This window comes from Seriola aureovittata, chromosome 1 (assembly GCF_021018895.1).
Source record: "Seriola aureovittata isolate HTS-2021-v1 ecotype China chromosome 1, ASM2101889v1, whole genome shotgun sequence".
NCBI classification, from domain to species: domain Eukaryota; kingdom Metazoa; phylum Chordata; class Actinopteri; order Carangiformes; family Carangidae; genus Seriola; species Seriola aureovittata.
In genome coordinates this window covers 11,050,378-11,071,478 of record NC_079364.1, presented here as the reverse complement: position 1 = coordinate 11,071,478, position 21,101 = coordinate 11,050,378, and the positions used below count along the sequence as shown (strand labels likewise).

At 38.1% G+C, this 21,101-nt stretch overlaps 1 protein-coding gene across 2 annotated transcripts in view; it reads right to left on the bottom strand.

Annotated features, from left to right (window-relative positions):
- The window catches only part of LOC130171604 (protein diaphanous homolog 3-like), a 161,429-nt gene that overhangs the window by 123,895 nt on the left and 16,433 nt on the right, over positions 1-21,101 (bottom strand). For both annotated transcript variants that reach the window (XM_056379666.1, XM_056379672.1), the window contains 3 exons: positions 17,258-17,388; positions 2,373-2,447; positions 1,902-1,971 (listed from right to left, as the gene is read on the bottom strand). In XM_056379666.1, coding sequence (XP_056235641.1) covers positions 1,902-1,971; positions 2,373-2,447; positions 17,258-17,388 — 276 coding nt within the window. The remainder of the gene's footprint in view (positions 1-1,901; positions 1,972-2,372; positions 2,448-17,257; positions 17,389-21,101) is intronic.

Sequence of the window (21,101 nt, the reverse complement as noted above, 5' to 3'; positions counted from 1 at the left end):
GTAAACAGGGTAAATACTGACCAAAGTTTAGGTCAGTGAGTACTAAGACATGGAAACTAAACAGCTCAGAGCTACATACTATACGCATTTATATTAACTATACACCTTAGCAATGAATTACATTATTGTGCCATTGGTGACAGACAATAGAAAATATGCAAGTATGTGACTTGATGGGAAGGCAGAAGAAGAAAAGGCTGCACTGACAGCTGGCAGAGAACACCTGTCTTCTTGGCATTGTGGGTACATCCCTTCCCAAGATGCCTCTCTAGCCAGGGAAAGGTCTGGGCTAACAGAGAAGCCTACGGGTAAATGCTGGTGTCTGGCGCCTGTTGAGACACAGGATTACATGAGACCTTACACCACACTATGTGCCAGAGCGGCTGTATATCTGTCTCCACTGGGTTTTAGCTCCATGTGGCGAGATTTTTTTTTTTTCCTTCGTAGCTACTTTGGACTAACAGCACAAAGGCAGGAAAATCTGAGGCATTGTGAAATAAAGCTACTTCAACACAGCACAGTTTTATGCCCAAGTGCTTCAGCCTGGGCGACAATTCAATATTATTGTCTATAGACTTTAGATGGGATAATTTTATCAAAATATGATCATATTTTTATATAGTTTTACTCAATAATTTTGTTTAAATTAAAGAAACTGTACAAATACATGAATGAAAGAATAACAAAATGAGTTATGAAAGCATTCGGAAAATCAAAACTAACAGTGATTAACATTCTTTCAGGTACATTAAAAGGGAAAGGCCAGCTGACAGCTTGTCTGAAGAAAAATCATTTACCAGACATAATGGTCTTAAATTGGGTCAGTGACAGATGCATAACATCAGTTTCATTAAATTTTAGATTTATTGCCCGACTCAACAGTTTATGTCTTCATATCTTTTCAAAATGCCATTTTGTTTCTTTTGCTTCTATAATTGATTTGTTATCTGCAACACTTAATTTGTGTTAAACAGCTGTCCGTGTCCCTTTATGTCTATCACCCAAACTGTGCTTTGGCTTGTTTGGACCAGATACTTTGAAGGACTAAAGAGTCCCTGGAACTAAGTTCAGGAACTAAATCTGTACCTAAACTTCCATTATGTACAATACTGTTGCATTTCCACTGCATCCGAATAACCAAAAAGATGAGGCTAATAGACCAATAGCAGATTTTAAAAAATAACAGCTTTGCTTGAGATAAAGATAAACAAAAAACACAGAGACACACTGTTTGTGATTCATGGTTATTAATTTCTCCCCTAGTGCATCACAACATTGATATAATTAGCAAATAAAGTTTTGCTTCTCTTGTGCTAACCTTAGCAGTGGCATCTCTTCCCCTCACTTATACTCTGTCTTATTCACACACTCTCTCTTACAGTTCCATATATCAGAAAGGACTAACTCCAGAGTGAGGGCATTTTGCAGGCCAAGAATCTTAGATCTGTGCAAATGTGTCACACAGTGTCATTCAGATTGCATTTGCACTTCAGCAAAGCTCCCCTCAATTCACTCCATATTGTTGTGATGCTACTCTTCTCCTCAATTGGTCACGAGTTTTTGTGATTGAAAGAGGCCTAATTTGATACAGATCAGAATCAAAATACAGGAAGTTGTTTAAGATAGATTTTTTTTTCCCCAAAGGGTAAAAGGACAAACTGACATATTCATCCTGGGATGCATTTCCATAACATTAAAGTAGGATTAAAAAATCTAACTTTGAAGACTCCTAGTAGTAGTAAACCCACCTTCAGTCATTCAACAAAGGTTAATCAAAAAGGAAGCGCTCCTGATTAAAGTTTATGTGGGCTGTTATGCCCGCAGATGCATGTGCAAAGAAAATAATCAGTACAATTAATCAATCAGTTGGGTTTACTCACAAAGACATGCATTGTCATTACCTTATTGTTCATGAAGGCTTTGAGACACTGGACAACTTTATGTTGGTTCCTTTTGTCAATCTTCTCTTGTCTAAGGACACAAGACAGTAATGAGGAGCAGTTAGTCTCTAATGTACAGCATTAAGACTACAAATTGTATACATACTGTTTGGAAACAAGCCTACATTTTTATATACTGATTAAGGACTCTGATAGAAAGTGTGTAAAAGCCACTCAGAGAAAAAAATGAAAGACTGTGCTGATGATAGAAAACTCAAGGTCTTCTATTAACTGTACCACTTTTTGTTATTAGCAAATGTGTAAAATTGTTGAATTACTTTGATAAAATGACCCAACAAGGAATACTTACAACCATATGTGTTTGTTTGTTTAGTCATTCTTAGTTAATATTGATCCCGTGAATAATAAGTAATTACAGTGAGATAGTAAGAGTCTGAACAAGAATACACACAAATGAATGCATAAACTTACTGCTTCTTGAATAGTAACCTCTCCAAAATGTCCAGCAGCAGTCCAAGACCCTCATGCCCGAAACTCTGCACCCAACTGAAATAACAAACATTAAATCAATATCACAATAGTGTAAGACTGACAACTGACAACAACACTTTCATACTCATCAACCACTGTGGCAACCTTTAAGGCAGAAAAACACATGTAGAATTCAACACTTTGTGCTGAGGAGGAAGAGAGCAGTAGTAAACACAGCATGTCTCATGAGGAAGACTGCACTAAACTAGTGTAGAAAGAGGGAAAAATCAAACAGAGAGCATATTCAGACGGAGTTAACAGATGCAGGTTTTATATATACACTGCAAATATTTCTTTACATACATACATACATACATACATACTTGTTTTTGCATATCCACAAGAGGGATGTCTTTTTAGAATGTTCTCAACAACCTTTGATATCTGTCTGATTGATATTTGTTTTTGTTTAGTTTTTTTTTGTTTTTTGTTTTTTTTTAAATTATTGAGCCTCATTATATTATCATGGTCACCTCCTCACACTGACAGACAACTCTGCCTCAATTTAAATGGCAACTGTGCACTCTAAATGAACTCTGAGCCTCATCTGAGCTTTTATGCATGAACTAATATTAAAACAACAAATTTGCCCAAGAAACATTAAGTAGCCAAGTGTCCAATTACTTTTGAACCCTTGCAGTTTAGTCACCTGCCCAGTTAAAGTTGACACTTGCAGCTTTATATCAAATTCAATGTGTATAAATAGTATAAATAAGTACAAAAGTTATAAATATAACATATATAAATATATCTCATACACAAACAGATGGCAAATAAAAGGAAAAACCTATATAAAGTGTCTTAGTAATGTGTTGGGCCACCATGTGCAACTAGTGCCAACAGCTTCAGTGCTCCTTGGAATTGATTCTACAAGTCTCTGGAACTGTACTGGAGGGATGAACCCCATTCTTCCAAAAGATATTCCCTCATTTGGCATTTTGATGAGGGGGGAGAGAGCACTGTCTAACAAAGTCTCACATAGATGTTAAATTGGGTTGAGATGTGGTGACTGTAAAGGCCATAGCATACTGTATGATTCACACAGTGTTCATACTCATCAAACCAGAAAACCTCGGTGACCTCTCATGACCTAAGGATGGGGACACTGTCAACCTGTCCTTCTACTCATTTTTAAGGTTTTTGTTTTAATTTGTTACCGGTCTATAAATACAGACAGTTGACAAGACTACACAAGACTGACTCTAAAAATATGTAATTAGACCAAACTGCCCAAAAGAATTAAATTTAAATGTAAATCAAAACCATCTACTTACCAAATAAGTCTCTGAATTTTGTATAGCAAGACCAGACAGAGAAATATTTTCAAAAATATAGGTATATTATTGGCATATAATTCTCAATGCAAATATAAAATAAAGCTACTAGAACAAAATACATGTTAAAGGCCTTGATAGAGTGGTATTGATCTCCTGAGAGAAGAAAGAAAAATGGCAAAAAAAAAATCAAGTAAGGGGTTTTTGTCCAGGGGACAGAATTACTTTCTTATGGAAGTTATACTTGTGTAAAGCAAGTGACATTTGTGAGTTGCAGCTCCCTTCAAAGGAGGTTAAGGAAGTTCACGCTGCTCCATCATGGCTACAGACAGATCGAATTTTTCTGCCACTCTTTATGTGAAAGTTGATTTTGGATTTTGATTTAGTTTCGCCTAAGAAGGGCACATTTCTTTCCATCCAGTGAAGGAGCCATCCTTTGAAAAAGGCAATGCCGTGTGTGTCTACAAAAAAAATTAAACAAATAAAGTAATTATAGCCTACATTAGCGATGGTCAAAATATCAGATATTAAAAAAATATTTCATCATGTCATAGCAAAACAGCAGAAGCATTATGTGCACTTAACAATATTATTGAAGCCGTGGACAACTGACAACATGGTGCACTATTAATAGACCTATCTAGAGCATTTGATTTTTTATTTATTTATTCTACGGGAAAAACTATGCTCACTTGGTATTGATGAACAGTCAAGTCCCCTTAGCGTTAACGTGGGTGTTCAACAAGGGTGCATTCTTTTATTCACCATATACTGTACATATTATATCTGCCATTCAAAACTGTAATGTACATTTCTATGCAGATGACACCATTTTATATGCTACTGCCTCTTCTCTTAATCTGGCTATTGCAAATCGACAGTGTGCTTGATACATTTCAGATCTCTCTCATCAAACTATAAGCTTGTTTTAAATTCTGGTAAAAAGTGTTCTCTAGGTCACCTAACAATATCCAGCCTACTCCAAAAAAACCTTCATGGGTATGAAACTGAAAGTAGTTCACTAGTTACTTCTCCTCTGATTATATCTAAATACGCAATGTCAGGTCCCAAGACATTTCAACCTTAACATTACTTGGATCAAATACCATGCTGCATACAAATGGTATTAGCTCCAAAAACATATGAAGTTACATTCCCTTATTTCATTAGAACAATTTAAAAGGTGGCAAACTGCTTATAATGAACACGGTTTCAGGCATCAACAGTTTATATGGATCAAAAAGTTTGGGACAGAAAAAGTGCTGCAAAAGATTTGCTTATAGTAATCAAGTAGTCGACTCACAGTGTTCATTTAAGGTCTTTTTCATACTTTTAACTTACTTTGAATTTTTTTTAACTGTTAGCCTATTAGTGCAAGCTGATATGCTTAGTTTTTGGACTGCCATTGTACCACCAGTAGCGACCATCCCTGCCTGCTCTCCCAAAATAAGTGTTTGTGTGTTTGTGTGTTTGTTTGTTTGTGTGTGTGTGTGTGTGTGTGTGTGTGTGTGTGTGTGTACACTCTCACACTATGTGATAGCTTCGCCACTGTGGCTCAGTCAGTTATTTGCCCTCTCATTCCTACTCTGTTCGCTTTTTGGGACTTTTACAGTGCGTAATTATCGCCCTTGCTCTCTCTGAGCAGCAGGTATGTTACGTGAGTGGAGTGTAATGTTTTCACCCTGACCATTCAAATTAGGCTTGGAGCAGGAGAAGGACATGGTGCAGTTTTTTATTTCATCTTTAACCAGTAAATAGCAAACCTGTCTGTTTCATTACTTTATGTTTATGTAATAAAGACACAAATGTCAATTAGACAGTAATCTGCGTGTGAAATAAAGACAAAGGGAAAAACTTGATTATAGAAAACATTGACCAATAGTAATCAATTTTACCAGACGTGAACAGTTTCCACTATACTGCATTGCATTCACAAAGCCTTGAAAGTATGTATTTACAATCACATTTTCATATACTTTTCTTGAATGAGAAAATGTGTAATATATGTAATTATCTGTGTCTGCCTATGATCAAATTGTGTATTTTATTTTTTGTACACACGTCTCTCTTGAAAAAGAAATCTTGATCTCAATGAGACTATTTAAATAAAGGATTTAAATGAAAAGGACCACAAAAATGAGCTCACTTAAGCTATTTAGGCAGCTTTTAAAACTAATGTTCAGCTTCCAGAAGACAACATAGTGAACTTATAACTTTTCCAAGAGAAGGCATACATTGGGATATACACTATATTGTTCACTAAAATTAAAAACAAAGTTTCTTAATATTTCTCAGGCTTTCTCGAGATTATTTCTCAAATTAAGTACGTTAATTGTTAGGAGACCTCTGGCTTGGGCCACTAAGCTCTCTGGATCCAAATATGGTGTTTAGAGCTGTTAAAACAATGCAGAAAGTAAGGTATTCATTTACATAAAACTAAAATTTATTTTAGTCTTCCCACTCCCCCAATATGATTACTAAATATGTACTTAAAGCTCATAAAGGAACGAGGGAGTGTGTGATACGGTGCACATAATAACTGAAGCAATAGGCTTTTTGCCTCATGAAACCAAGTGCAATTTTGAGACTTCTTGGATACAATCGAACAGAATGGCAATCAAGATAAAAAACAGTGCTACCTTTCCTGTAACTGACAAATCATGTGCTGAAGATCCAAGGTTTTCACCCAATAGTGACCGTAGGGAATGGGACGAAGAGCAGCAACAACTTTAACGGATAGATAGGATAGTTCTGACCTGATTCAAATAAGGAGCATAAATAGATACAAATCATATATTGTGAGTTAAGGTGAAAATCTTTATGTATGCAGAAAATAGAGAGGGTAAGTGAGATTGTGACGACTGCACGTCCCTCCTTATTGAAACTGAATAACATCTCTGAACATTAGCATTCACTATTAGTAAAGTTTTAATCAACAAGCTGCACGCCATCAAATCTACAGAAACTCTCAAGGTGACAACATAAAATGAGAAGCTGTTATCGGATTTTAATTTCTTGAAAAGGAGTATGCAGTATGTACCGGTAGTAGTGTCCATGAGTTTATTTGTCTTTTGTGCAATTGAGGTAACTGGTAAACAAAATATGTGTAAAGGTGGATGTTTTAAAGAAGTGTAAAAAATTATCAACATCAAATCTGAATTAAAGTTGCTCATGACTGAAGAGAAACCAACGGGCTTCAGCAGTGCGACAGCACTGTGACTGGCACTGCAGGAGGTAACTTAAGTCTAACTTTGAAGCTTTAAATTATGTAACGACATAATGATATCTATGCAGTTTGAAAACACTGTCACAAAGTGTTTGAGTATCAAATGTATTAAGTGTACGGTAGAAAGCATTACACACAGCCATTTTATGTACACTAGAGTTGGGCAATCATAAATCATTTGACAACAACTCCGTAACTATGGTACTTCAAATTTCAGTTTGCTGCCTATGCTTTATGTTTTCTGAGAATTACTGCAAAAGTCTAGACCATCTTTTGCATATATATTTTATACAACCAACCTCATTCTGAGAATCAGAGATCATGGTTTTATGTGCAAACTATTTTCTATGAGCTAGAAGCTACTGTAGCTCATGTCAAAATATTTAGGGGAAAACAGTTGCTGCTTTTGATGTATTGGAGCATAGATGTTTTGAAAAAATAATGTGGCAAAACTCAGATATTAGGCACCCTGCTGACTAAATAAGCTAAGATGTAGAATGTACCACACATGGCATGTAACCATTTTGTATTAGGTTTTAACGTAGTCAACAGTAATGTGTTGTACAACCAAAAACAACACTGATATTGAAATGCCTCTGATATAATGATTCAAGCATATACAATGGGAGTGGATGATTACTTTATTAACACAGGCACATTCTTAACTGTCTTCCATTCACGAAAAGAGGACGAGAGTGATGGCCTCCACATTACCATGAATGACCAAGTATGTGCGACAGGGCCAAGAAAATGAGGGAGGCTGACAAAAACTGTCACAGCCATGCTGATGAAGACAGGCAAGGCTGCTGCCAAGGTATCTAAGGAATGAGGCTCTCATGTTTGAGAAAAAATTCAATTTAGCCTACACTTCTCACTGGGCCATGGCCCAGACCATTCTGCTTATAGAGTATGCAAGGCGGGGATCTTGACAAGAGCTTCATTGAAATTCATAGCTCAGTGGCAACTGCATGCTAGTTTTTCATCATCAGTAGGTGAGTCAGAGACCAAAGTAAAATAATCAGTTGATCTATAGCAGGGATTATTGCACAGGAAACCAACAGACCTGCATAATTTGGGTCTGCTGCAAGATATCTGCCTGAAACACACGTGTGAAAAGTGACATATGTCAACTTTCAAAGACTCCTTGTAAAGGACCTGGTGTGTTTGGAAGATCTTAGAGGCAAGAGAGGGGCAATCTGATACCTGTCTGCAACATGTGGAGAAAGTCTCATCTTCAAGAGCAAGAACAATCAGGCTGAGGCATTTAACTATCTAAGAGGTGTGTCATTGTGTCATAGCAGGAGGTAAGGGAAAGCTAAGATGATGACATGAGGCAGATTACAAAGACCAGTGGAGGCACCCTCTGCATCAGGGTTGGGAATGATAACAGCTAGTGTGTGTGTGTGTGTGTGTGTGTGTGTGTGTGTGTGTGTAATAATGTGACCCGTCAGCTGTTTGTCCCTTGTGATCACTGGATTATTTTGGAAGCGTTGTGTGCTAATTTTTATGTTGCTGTACATAATAAAAAAATAAAATAAAAATACTACTACTACTACTAATAATAATAATAATAATAATAATAATAATAATAATAATAATACAGAAGTTGATAATATCAATTAAAATGTTGATAATAACTTTCAAAGAGGAATCGATAGTTACAATCATACAGTGACCTTTTTCTTATCCTTGTGCAGTTAAGTGGTTTGTATTTGACATGCTGTCTGTCTAGACTCTGGTCTAAAATGATTAAATTTCTTTTAAATTCTGTTTGCTAATCTAGCATGCTCTGGTAGCCCTTGGGTTTCATTAGTTCCTAACATCTGGCACCCTTCCCGCATCCCAAATGAGAGACTTCAATCACATTCTCTGCCTGAATGTCCTCAGTGTTTGGAGCCGTGTTGTGTAAAAATGATCTGAAAACAGCTTTTCTTTGCTAGAGAAATTGCGGCATAGATTTAGGTCTGACTGCTACCTGTTAACATTGTTACTGTCATTAGTTATTTGACATCATACAGGTAGGACATAAAGCAGACTTGTGCAGTATCATAGCAAAGCAAGACCTGTGTCTCCTCAAAGTTTACAGAGCTACACATGCAGGTGTCAGAGCCGCAGCAAAACTTTTCAGTAGTGTGGACCCAAATGGCTGTGTCCATTTTACCATAACCAATCAGTGTCTGTGACCTGTCAGGAAACTGCCATCAAGTTCAAGTACTGGAACGAGGACAGCATAATCCCCTCACTATTAAGATGCTCATGGATAGTGTATAGAAGTATGATTGTGGTAGCAGCAGTCGATCTGCAACTGACACACATAAATCTTGCTACTTACAATCTTCATTTCTTGTGTGAACAGTGCCAAAAATTGCAGCATGACTTGTTTTTGGTCTCTCTTCTAAGATGTGGATGAGCTACTGTAAACTACCTTTACACCTACTTTGGATATTTACACAATACAATAAACATTAATTACTTCTCACTCTAAGACCGGAGGCATGACTGTAATCACACCTCACCATCAACAGATGCAAAAGCAGAATAGCAATGTTCGACTGAGGGCTATCGTCTCAGAAAGACATGAAGAAACAGAGTGAGGGAGAGAGCATTAAAAAATAAGGAAAACAAATTCATCACCCCGTTCCCTGGGAAACAAAAACAGTCATAAATCAAGGAGAAAAATGAGGCACCTTATCTGGCTAACTTCACAGCTAAGGTAGCTTGACTTCTAACAGAGTCTCAAGAGAATGCCTCCAAGGTTCCCACGCACTGCAGCGCAGTGTTGCACTCCACTAAAGTGGTTATGAACCAGAAATAAAAAATTAACTTTGAAATGTTGTCCTGAGCATAACAAGTTAACTCTCTCTGGGGACAGAGAGAAGGAGGAGGCTGAAATCCCAGCAATGTGGGGCATCTTAAATAAAAATAGAGGAGGTCATTACATGCAGCGAGGCATGAATGACATCACTCTTCCACTAACAACAATAACAATGCATGTAAAACTAAACAAAAAATTTCTAATACATCTCAAAACTAAGAAAAACATGAAGAAAGTTCAGGAGATGATTAAAAATGAATTAATAAATTGTGGACATTTTTTTCCTAGAGGTAGAACAATGCCTTTACCTGTGTATCTGGATTAGGTCTGATTTGACATGGAATAAATAATCATATTATATCACAATACTCAGTGAAGTTTAGAAATAATGAATAACTCCGATATCAGTCAGTGTCAGTCATTCATCCTGCCCTTCCTCTTCTACGGATGTGATTCACTGCCTGCAGGTACCACTGGTAGAGGGAGGAGGGGTTGGTTTGTCTCAGGAAGCAGTTACGTTTACAAGAATTTGCCATACTTTAAGATACCTGGATGACTAAGATTTTGTTTTTGCTTGTTTGAAACAATTCACTATCAGTTGAGGTAGAGCACTATGTTTGTGTAAAACAACGGCGGTAGATGAGAGACTGCAGACAGAGGAGATTGAAATATCGCTTTCTACACGCTTATGATTGTTGAACAGGTGTATTAATAAAGTATTGGCTTTTTACTCAGGGAGGTTTTATTGCATCTACCTTCATGAGCATAGCTGCCATCAACTCTAATGTGTGTGGAGTATCTCAGCCTCTGCACACAGAGCAGAGGAGAGGCTGCAGGTTGATAATAAATTATAACAAAACATTAAAAAGTACAGATAAAACAACCAGTGACACCGGTAACGACCGTAATACATGGTTTCGGTAGCTATCCCTGTCTGGGCCCATTTAATACCATGTTTTGAGAGAAAGAAAAGAGTTCAGATTAATATAAAATTGACATAACTTTGATTATTTTGGAGAGAAGACAAATAAATTGATACATATTCTGCAGGAAGATGTAACAAGCATTTTCCGTTTCTTGTATTATTCACTCTGTGACACTATTAGGCTACACAGGCCATATTTTTATTATGATTCAGCATCTCACTGGAGTTTTTTTATTATTATTATTATTATTCTAGGCTAATTTACTTTTTTGGGATGCCCGGGTTAATTTGTAGCAGCACTCGGGTTTACATTTTTACTCCTACCTACTCTATTAGTGGATGCTCATGTTTTATTCACTTTGTGACAATACTAGGCTAAATAGGCCATATTTTAATGACTCAACATCTCACCGGAGATTGACTATGGGAATTTCCAAGCATTCTTTTTTTTTTTTTTATTATATACATTGAAATAGATTAAATTAAATCCTAATATCTTAAAAATCTTAAAGTTGGAGGGGGGCAGGATTTGGGGGTGGAGCTGACAAGAGTTGTTCACACCTGTGCTAGACAGAGTCTTATACAATATAAGATTTGCATGCAGCATTATAATTAAACTACACTAGCAAAGATATTTCCTGTGTAGCCATTGTAGACAATTATCTGCTGATCTACTCCACATGTTGTGGACCTGTCCTTGCCTTCTTGAACTTTGGACAGACATTTTTAAATCCTTCTGGGATTTATCTGGCATGGACGTTCCACCTGATCTCTTTTACTGCTCTCTTAGCTAGACGCCTCATAGTTCTTAAATGGGAACATGTGTCCCCACCTACCCTGACAGATGGATTAGGGATGTATTATATCACAGTAAGCTAAAGGAGATTTTCCTGATAGGTTCACTGAGGGACTTTGAAAAAAACATGGACACCTTTTCTGGACTAGACTTTAACAGTTTTTTTTTCATGTAGGAACCCTATTGTTATTGTAATGGAATGACTTTGGGGATTGCACGTGGTTGTATGCCTTATCTCGCCAAAACTTGATGTTTGTATGTGGCCTTGTAGCTCAATTACATTGGCGACTGCCTTTAATTGGGACCCAGTAGTTCGAGGCGACCAGGGTTCAGGTCCTGCCAGCGGCATAACAGACTTACCTGCTGTGAAATTCAGCTTTTACCTGATGGTATTGGAACTCTATACACATCACCTTTACACAACTTTCTGATCTGACCAAGCCATCTGTGCCGCATGTGACATACAGGGATTCACATATTGCTGCTTGCAGCGATATTTCATTTAATTTTTTTCTGTACTTTGAACTTCTCCAATATCTTTTTTGTATTTAATGGTCTCTTAATGCCAACGTTTCTTCCTGTTTGCTGCTCTGCTATAGAAACCAAAGGGAGGAAGGGGGTAGGCATGAACGATTTTGTGTAATGTTGGAGAAATTGTAAAACTTAATAAACAGATTTATATATATAAAAAAAAAATGAATAAGAAAATAAGAAAACTAACCTAAACTTTGAAATTCAAGAGTATTTCGCAAAACATCAGAATCATTTTGATAGTCTGGCAAAACAGTTGAAACACCTCTCAACATAATGCATTCCAGTTCAACATCACTGCGAACCACAAACTCAATAATAAACATATACTTAAATTAAGTTCCTCTATAAAAGTGTCAATCAAAATGGAACATTGTTAGTTTTGTAAAGGTAGAATTTATGGCTAAGCTGCTGTATTGGATTGCATTCGATTTTACTGGTGTTCCTACTAAAGTGGCAACTGAGTGCATAATTTCCTAATAAGAACAAAGGCGTTTGTGTGTATATTTTGTACTGATGACAATACTATCACTATGACTGGTTTAAGGAACTGTGAATCTGTGTGCCGCACATGGGTGGCAGGTGTATGAGAAACAGGAAGAACATCCAAGGTTTACTAAAAACGTTGGTGTAGAGGATAAATGCTAAACTCTACCATTTTGTATAGCTAAACTGAAGAAAAATAAATCCAGGGCCTTAAACCTGAAGGTCAGTTTTAATATAATATCAAAAACCAATTTCCACTTGTTTGTCAGATCCATTTATCAAATCCATTTAATACAATTACATCCTGTAGCCTTGCTGGTCCTGTGGGCTAGTAACATGGCCTCTCCTCACAAAAAATGAAAGAGCTGGAAGAGCTGAGGTGAGTAAGGTATACAAGGTTCAGAGGCAAGCGTCACAGGGTCACACTGTGGAGCTGCAGGAAGTACCAAATTACCTCTAAGTGTGTCTGCACTAGCAAAAGGAACCTGATGAGGAAGCATATAAGTCTGTCAGTCTATACAAGCAGAATGCAACTACCCGATATTGGATGGGGGCAATGAGTGAGAGTTGTTGCTACAACAGTGCCTAGAAAGTGATAGTGATCAACATCCAAAAACAGTGGCATACAAAATGTCTTTACTGCCAAATCAGTCCCACAACTCAGGAATGTAATGGTGCTATTAAATTGCAAGGGGTTACCTCTGCCATGTCACCTTTTCTAGCCAAGGCAGATTTATGGTCAAGCCAAACTATGTCATTATACATGAGCATGACTGTCCATTTTATTAGTGGTTACTTCATCAAAAGTCAATGCCTACAGGCCACATTCTCCTTGAGAATCAAATCGTGAGGGTCCCATAAAAAATTTTTTTTTTAAATTGGTAAGCATAGATTGTTGCTATTTATGTATGTCACAGTTTATGGGACTGCCATGACTTATGACAGCTGATGTAGCCAGCTATCATTTATATTGTGCATATGTTACATACAATATTATAGGGTTGACTGGAAATTACAGCTGGTGGGTATATCGTCATTTTGAGGTATATTGATAAGTTTTCAAATGAGATATAGGGTGAGACAATTGATTTTATATCAATATAGTCTGATGTTGTGTTCCATAACCCATTCTCGGCCCCCATTCTCTCTCTGCGTCTGCGCACAAACCCATCCACACTCAACTCACAAGTTCTGCTGCAAGATGGAGGGAGAGACAGCGCCAGCCAACACTACAGGATAAGGTTTGTAAAAAGAAATTCAGTCTGTTATTGCTGTTGAAAACAACACTTCTCAGAGATGGGCCTGTTTTTATTTAATATAAATTTCATTTTATACTTTTGTTTATTTATATGTTGATATATTGTGCAGTTGTATATTATGTTGTTGAAAACAACTGACTTTCATGTTTTGCAGCTGTATATTTTCAAACAGGAAAGGAAACCCTGTATTTGCATTTTATTTGGATAGTTTTGTTTAAATAAAACTGCCTGACATCTCACCTGTGACTTCTATTTACATCTGAACAGTTTAACCCACTTTTTGTAAGATTTTTATTGTCCATTGCCATTCAGCCTAAAAATGCCAAGGTATGATTTTGGTCCATTTCGTCCAATGAGGGAGATAGAACACACCATGGTTGTTCCAAGTATTAGCTGTTTTTTCTCTATCCTTGAACCCTATTGTTGCATTTATTGATTCGCCAAGCTCTTAAAATAATTTATTTTAATCTTACCAATGTTTCATCCTTATAATCAAAAAGGTCAAGTGACAAACATACAGTATCTCATCATATTTATTGTTAACATAATTAACACTTGAGCATGTTTAGCCTAATTCAATTTCTGAAGGACATCAGTCCTTGGCTGTGTTTGTACATTTTTGCTAATGTCATTGATCCTGATCAAAAACAGTGAGGCAGTTCAAAAGGCTCTTGACGGAGCTGCAGTGCTCAAGAGGTTCAAGAAAACATAATGAAGTCTCAGTTCTTTTACTCCTACATCCATGTGCAATCACTTTATTGTGCAAGTAGGTGGGAGATCGTAGTGGTGGGTGTGAGGGCTTTCAGATGCAAACTCAAAAAGATCAACCTGGTTGTAGGAAGGGGCTTTATTAGCCATGAGCCTAATGATGGCTGAGACTTGATAAAGAGATGAGAGACTCCAGCTGTGTTAACAACATATAAATAAACAAATTTTCATTCACTAATGTAAGCTGGTTAGAGGCAAAAGCTAAGGAATAGAAGTAGGAAAAAGTGGAAGGTAGTCATACCAATCCAAGGATGGTTTGAGGGATAAATTCAAAATACTGTGTGTGCTAATGAAGAGAAAGTAGTGATTACTTTATTAATCCTATATGAAACTTCTCAGTCAGTTATCTAAAAACATTGTCTCCCTTCTGAACAATTTTGGCTTTATATTGCAGAGCCAGTATTAAAGTTATTGTACACAGACACACTGTTTACTATACATTGATCAAATATATACAATGGCTAATGAAAAATTTGACTGGCTGACATTTGTTCATTAGTTTCTTGTAATGAACAGTATAAACAGACACCTAGAAGAGAGCAGAGTCTGTCCAAGTAAAAGAGTACCAGGTGATACGTACTTGCTTTGAAGGTGCTCAATAATATAATGCAGCAACTGGTGCAATGCTATTCTCCATTGTTGTATTTTGAATGCGTGTGATTAAACAAAACTTTTAATAGGTCAAAATTTTCCTGCAACCTTAGTGGAGTTAAGCTTTAAAACTGGTACCCCATATGAAAAAGGTTACTGACCACTGGCGTAGATTATTGCCTCTTTGGTCTAAAAGAACACCAAACAGCAAACAGAAAAGATGAGGGATGAAATATAAGGTGAGAGCCCATAAAATGATGCAAGACCACAGTCATCCTCAATCTGCCATAAACAACATGACAGAACTAGAAAGGCATTGTGTTGAGTGTTGAGAGGCACTGAGATCTTATTATACAGAAACTATGTACCCATGACATCGATCAGGAAAATGGCTTACTGTGATCAAATAAATCACATGTGTGTGTGTGTGGCGATAGGAGGTAGTGGAGTTTTAAGAAGTCAGTGAAGACTAAATGTTTGAGCTTAGGTTTTTGACTGCCTTTAAAGTGGCTCTGGCAGAGTATATGATAATGTGAGACAAACTTGCTCATCCCCAACCTCAGACAGAGAGAGCCCAAAGCAACAATTTAAATCTAAGAGATGGAGACAACCAAAACAAGACTGCCATGGATCTGCCTGTCAGTGTGGCTTAGACAGCACCAAAGAACATCCCATCCCCCTAGAAACAGAGTCAGATTTACTTTATACTGGCAAGAAATATACTTTTACTTCGTTTCAGCATTGTGACACAAAACTATCCACCCTGTCCTTTTACTTAAAAAATAAAACTCACGATTATGGCCTGACAATGAACCCTAACATACAGGTATACATTCAAGTTAAATAAAGTGTACATCAAGTGGACAGCGATGAGAGATTAACAAATAGACAGTATGAATGTTATGGATTATATGTGAAAATTACATAACTGTCATTTCTTGTTAAGTATTTCTCCGATTTAAAAAAAAAATGCTGACAGGGATAAACACTGCATCCAAAACCTGCCAACATAGGGAGGCGAGGGAGAGTTTTAAGAATACCTCAACTGAAAATGCATTTCAGTTGAATCATATATCTGGAGCAGATTCTTTGGATTGTGGAGACTGTTGAGGACAATGTGCCCAGACACATAATGCACTAGTTTAAATTATTAAGCTGTAAACTAGGGTTGTTCATAATTAACCGCTTAATCATTAACCAACAATAAGAACTTTTGAACATTTAATACTATCAGTTGAACAGTTAAAACATCCTGAGAAATCAGTACTATCCGAGTAGGCCTTCTCCTGTCAGAGCTAACAGACTACACACTAGACTAACCCCGCAGCATGTCAACATGCATGTCCGTTAACGGTGGATAACGAATGTCAGCTGCCGCTCAGGAAAAAAATTCTAAATGAACATCCCCAAAAGCAAAGAAGTTATATGGGCAACCAGACTTCTTAAAGTCCTATACATTTTTCTCACAGACAACTAAGGGAGCTGACAGCTGCAGCACATCCAAGCCTTTAATGTGCATTACACTTTCCTGGTTAAATGATCAGCACAAACAATCAGAATCAATCAGATTTCTTTAAAAAGTCAACCGCACATGACATATGCATTAAGTCAATTGAGACATTGCAGAAACAACTCATAAATACAATTCTGCTGCTCATGGTGGGCTGAATCAAAAGATTATGTTTTGTAGAACTCAATACAACAGTTTAAACACATTCACTGAGATTAAAAATGAATTCAGTAATCAGGCTATGATGTTTTGTTCCCGTTGACGCATTTTCAATTTGCTACAACTATGATTCACATCTTTTCCTGGAATGTCTTCACAGACACAACCTCCAAGGTTCAGGGTATGTGAGCTGTAGCTCTTTGTTTTTGCTACTCTATACTTTTTCAATGTCTTATTTGAATCCTTTCATTTCATTTTATTAAAAACAATGTGAAATTTCAATTTATTTTCATGAAGTAATAAAATTTTAACTAGAGAAAAATAAGATATTCACAAATATTTAATAAAACATGGCCTATGATGATGACCCTACCAAACTGACTTTATGCTGTGTAATTATAAACAGAAAAATTTAGACACAACTGTGAGGGCACTTGTACTTAGGACATCAAGTTATTTTTCAGTGTCATAATCTTGTACTGTACCTGACAGGGTTGCTGGTAAGGGACACACGCAATGAGTCTAGACAGGCAAATAGGCGTTCGTCCATCACCCCCGACTTCAGCTCTCCCAAAAATTCCTGGGGAGATATCTGATGGCTGCTTCTTAAGGCCCCCTGGAAGAAAGAGACATGAGGCCAAAAGATGTTAAAAGTCGACACACTGAATACACCGGCAAAAAGACACAGTGTCAATAGTCAAAAAGCGCAAAAGCACAAGTGTGCAAAAGTGCCCTAGGATTCCATTCCAGTACTGTGCATGTCCCTTTATAGACTTGAAAATCCATCTACTTGAACAAATGTCATAATAATAATCCGTGTTATATGCATACATGTATTTTGTTATGTGCTGTTTCGAGTCAAATTAGTATGTATATGTTCCTTATGTCCGTCAAAGTCAATGTGACCTCACAAAACATTATTTTTGATTTTAATTCAAGAATTCTAACAATGGGCATCAACAGTCATCAACACAGAAATCACAGCAATTAACTGATCTCTCACACTGCAATCTTCCATAATCTTTGATCACATACAAAAAGAAACCATGTCAGGTGTTGGGACTCAGTCATTCAATAGACCAAATGTTTCTTTGCTCCACTGGACAAAGGAATTCACACCCCACAGTTCCTCACGGTTCACACCTGGGGATGACCCTTCCCCCCCATGGACCCCACTGGCCAGCCAGTGTGGGCCAGCGTGTGACATGTGACCCCCTAAGGTGTCACAAACAAAACCAGTCTTCTAGACCCCTTCTCGCTCTCTTCCCTTCTTGGCTTGCTCTGGAGAGCAGCTCCAGCCCTCTCCTCTCGGTTCTTCAAAGGGCAACAAGGCCCCAGCCCAGGTCAGCTCGGCTACCTGAGAAACTAGCTCTCTCGCCGGCCTGCTCACAGCAGCCTGCAAACACTCTTCTCCTCCACAACAGCGACCTGCTTCGGATTAACTGTGAGTGAACCAAATCCTCTTCAGAATCAGCGGCTACAACACAAGGCCAGCTGATTTTCCAAGCAACAGGAGTCGTAGCAGAGTTAGCATGGAACAGCTAACTCTGTGAGGAGAACAAAGGAGATACCAGCAAGCAACACAGCCAGACAGGACTTTACTCCACCAGGAAACCCCCCAAACTCACTGGACTTTACAAAACACTCGAAAGGACCTCTTTGCTTGTTCCAAGGATCGGGTAACGTTAACGGACTGGGCCTAACCTCTCCCAGCACAGCATAGCACAGCACAGCATAGCTAATCAGCAGAAGCCTTAACTTGTTAATGTACTTGTTGATTGATGTCTTGTTGTTGTAATGTTTGCTTAGGTTGTGGTCAGTCATACAGTTAATCGAGTACTCGTATGTTCACACACATAGCAGTACGTCTCAGTCCTAGAACCTGCATGAAGCTAACCTTCCCCCTCTAACCTGGTACCTTTAGATTACATGAGCTAGGCTAACAAAGAAACTCACACCTCCCCTCTCACACACACTAGGTGGTCTCAGCGGCCATTTTAGTAGTTTCTTTGTTTACCGCCATCTTTGTAGTCTTCTTTGTTCAGGTCATGTGGTCACAGTGACCACTTTGAGTCGGCCATCTTGCCTTTGTCTGTGTCCCCACAGACACACATACACACACACACACACACACACACACACACACACACACACACACACACACACACCTGTATATGCTAGATTAGACATTGTACTTTACTCTGCTCCATTGTAAATAAATGCCTTTTTAAGTATAACTACTGGTGTGTTTAATGTTGCACAAGCGTGAATATTGCCAACCTCTACTCGGTAGAATTCCAATCCTTCAACTGTAATTTACTATTGATTTGGTAATTTGGTAATAGTTAGTAAGCTAATGGTTAATCAAAGTTCCAGATTAATGGTAATAAATTGAGACTAAAACCATATTGGCTATTTTGCCTATTAGTTTAGGCTGGTGCCCCGTGAACTTTAATTCATTTTAAAGTTATTCTTTAATATTAATATTTTTAATATTAATATTTTCTTAATTTGTGATAGCCAATAAATTGATAAACAACCGAAATCTAACACATTTGGTGTCCAGCTCATGAGGTAGAGTACTGTTAACATAATGGTGCCGCCCGTGTGAGGCCGAGTACTAATGATTTCCAGTTACTAATAGAGCTCAGACCCAACATAATGGTGCCCCGTGTGAGGCCGAGTACTGCTGGCAAATATTCATAATTGTGCAATATTAAATTCATAATTTGGCCAAAACCGCAAAGGTTGAAAAAATTTTTTTAGTCCACCACAGGAGTAAACGTCCAGGTGTACTTACAAACAAGTGCACTGTGGTGAGAATTGGTTTACTAATTTTACCTTAAGTAATATTAGACGTCCTCCAGTTATTAATAGCTAACACTTAAGCCTTAGTATCAAGAGCCTGCTATTGTTGCTAACAATTCCAGTTGAGTTTAGTCTGTAGGAAATGTAAGAACCTCAGTTCAGCATTTGAATACCACGTGTTCAATGCTATCTAGTAAAGCTGTCAGAATTGCTGCTCCCTTTAACATTAAACACTGTGTGCCGACAACCCTGTGTAACACAGAGAGCTTATACCTGGCTGTTACTGCCAAGCATTTCAGCCTGAGTAAGAAATAGAGCCTGAGATAGAGCCACAGCGTGCTACCAGCCCTGTGAAACCCAAGTTCTGCACCTAGCTGTTACTGCCTTGCATTACAGCCTGAGTCGACTTGAAGAGATAATCTTTGGACTGTTACTGCCTTGCATCTCAGTCATTGCTTTTTGAAACATTTCTTAAGCAGACAGTAAACCTGCACTTGCCTTTACTGTCCCTAATCTTTATGCCCACTAGTGTAGCTACGCCTCCTCCACAGGAAGCTACCCCCCATAGTGTAGGCCACTGCATTGTTTAGTTAGGCTAGTGTACTGCCAAACCACACTACAAGGTGTCTGCCAGCGCAACACCACAGCCAACTATATTGCCTTCTTGTTTTGTGAAAAACTTGTTTAACCTCCCTCTTTCCCAGACACAACAATGGAGAACTCCTGTGTAGAGCAGTTTATTTCTTCCCTAGCACAGAGCCTGAAGCCTGGCTACCTAGAATTTATCAGCAAGTTAAATTCCAGTGAGTGCAGTAAAGAAATAGACTTGCTACTCAGTGACAAAGGTGATGCTCAGACTGCATCCAAAGGCCCATTGTTAAGATGTGTACTGTTGAACTTCCACAGGCAAACCAGCATTTCACTTCAGAGCCAAGCAGCCCTAGAGGAGGAGGTAAAATCGCTTAGAGCTCAAAATGCTTTTCTCCTCCAAGAAGTTAAGGAAGCTAACAAGAAAGCCATGCGCTACTTAGGAGACCTGCATGCAGCAGAGTTAGATCTCTGTTCACACAAGGAAGAATTGTTAAAGGTTAAATCAGAATGCCTTGCTCCACCACAATCGTTCAGTGCTTGTGATTCTGGTTTCTCTGCTTCACACTCTTCCCTTAATGACAGGTTAACTCCGCCTCCACTCAGAGGATGGGACAAATTCCCAACTGACCCTAAGTCCTGGGAAATGAAGTCAGCTCCTCAACCTCCACTGAGAGACAGAGGTTACACCCACCTGACTTCCCATCTTCCTGAAACTGACAATGAAGAGGCAGGTAGTTTATCCGGTAGAGGATATTCATGTTCCCATCAGCCACTGATGCATAACAGTTTCACCTGTGCTCACCCCTCCAACAGAAGGACCAAAACTTTTCCGGACTGTTCAGCCTCCTCTCTGCACCTCCATGAGAGTGATGACCGCTGTTCAGCTCCTTCCTCTAGTCCAGCTAGCTTAGTCTCGCCTTCATCAGTAGG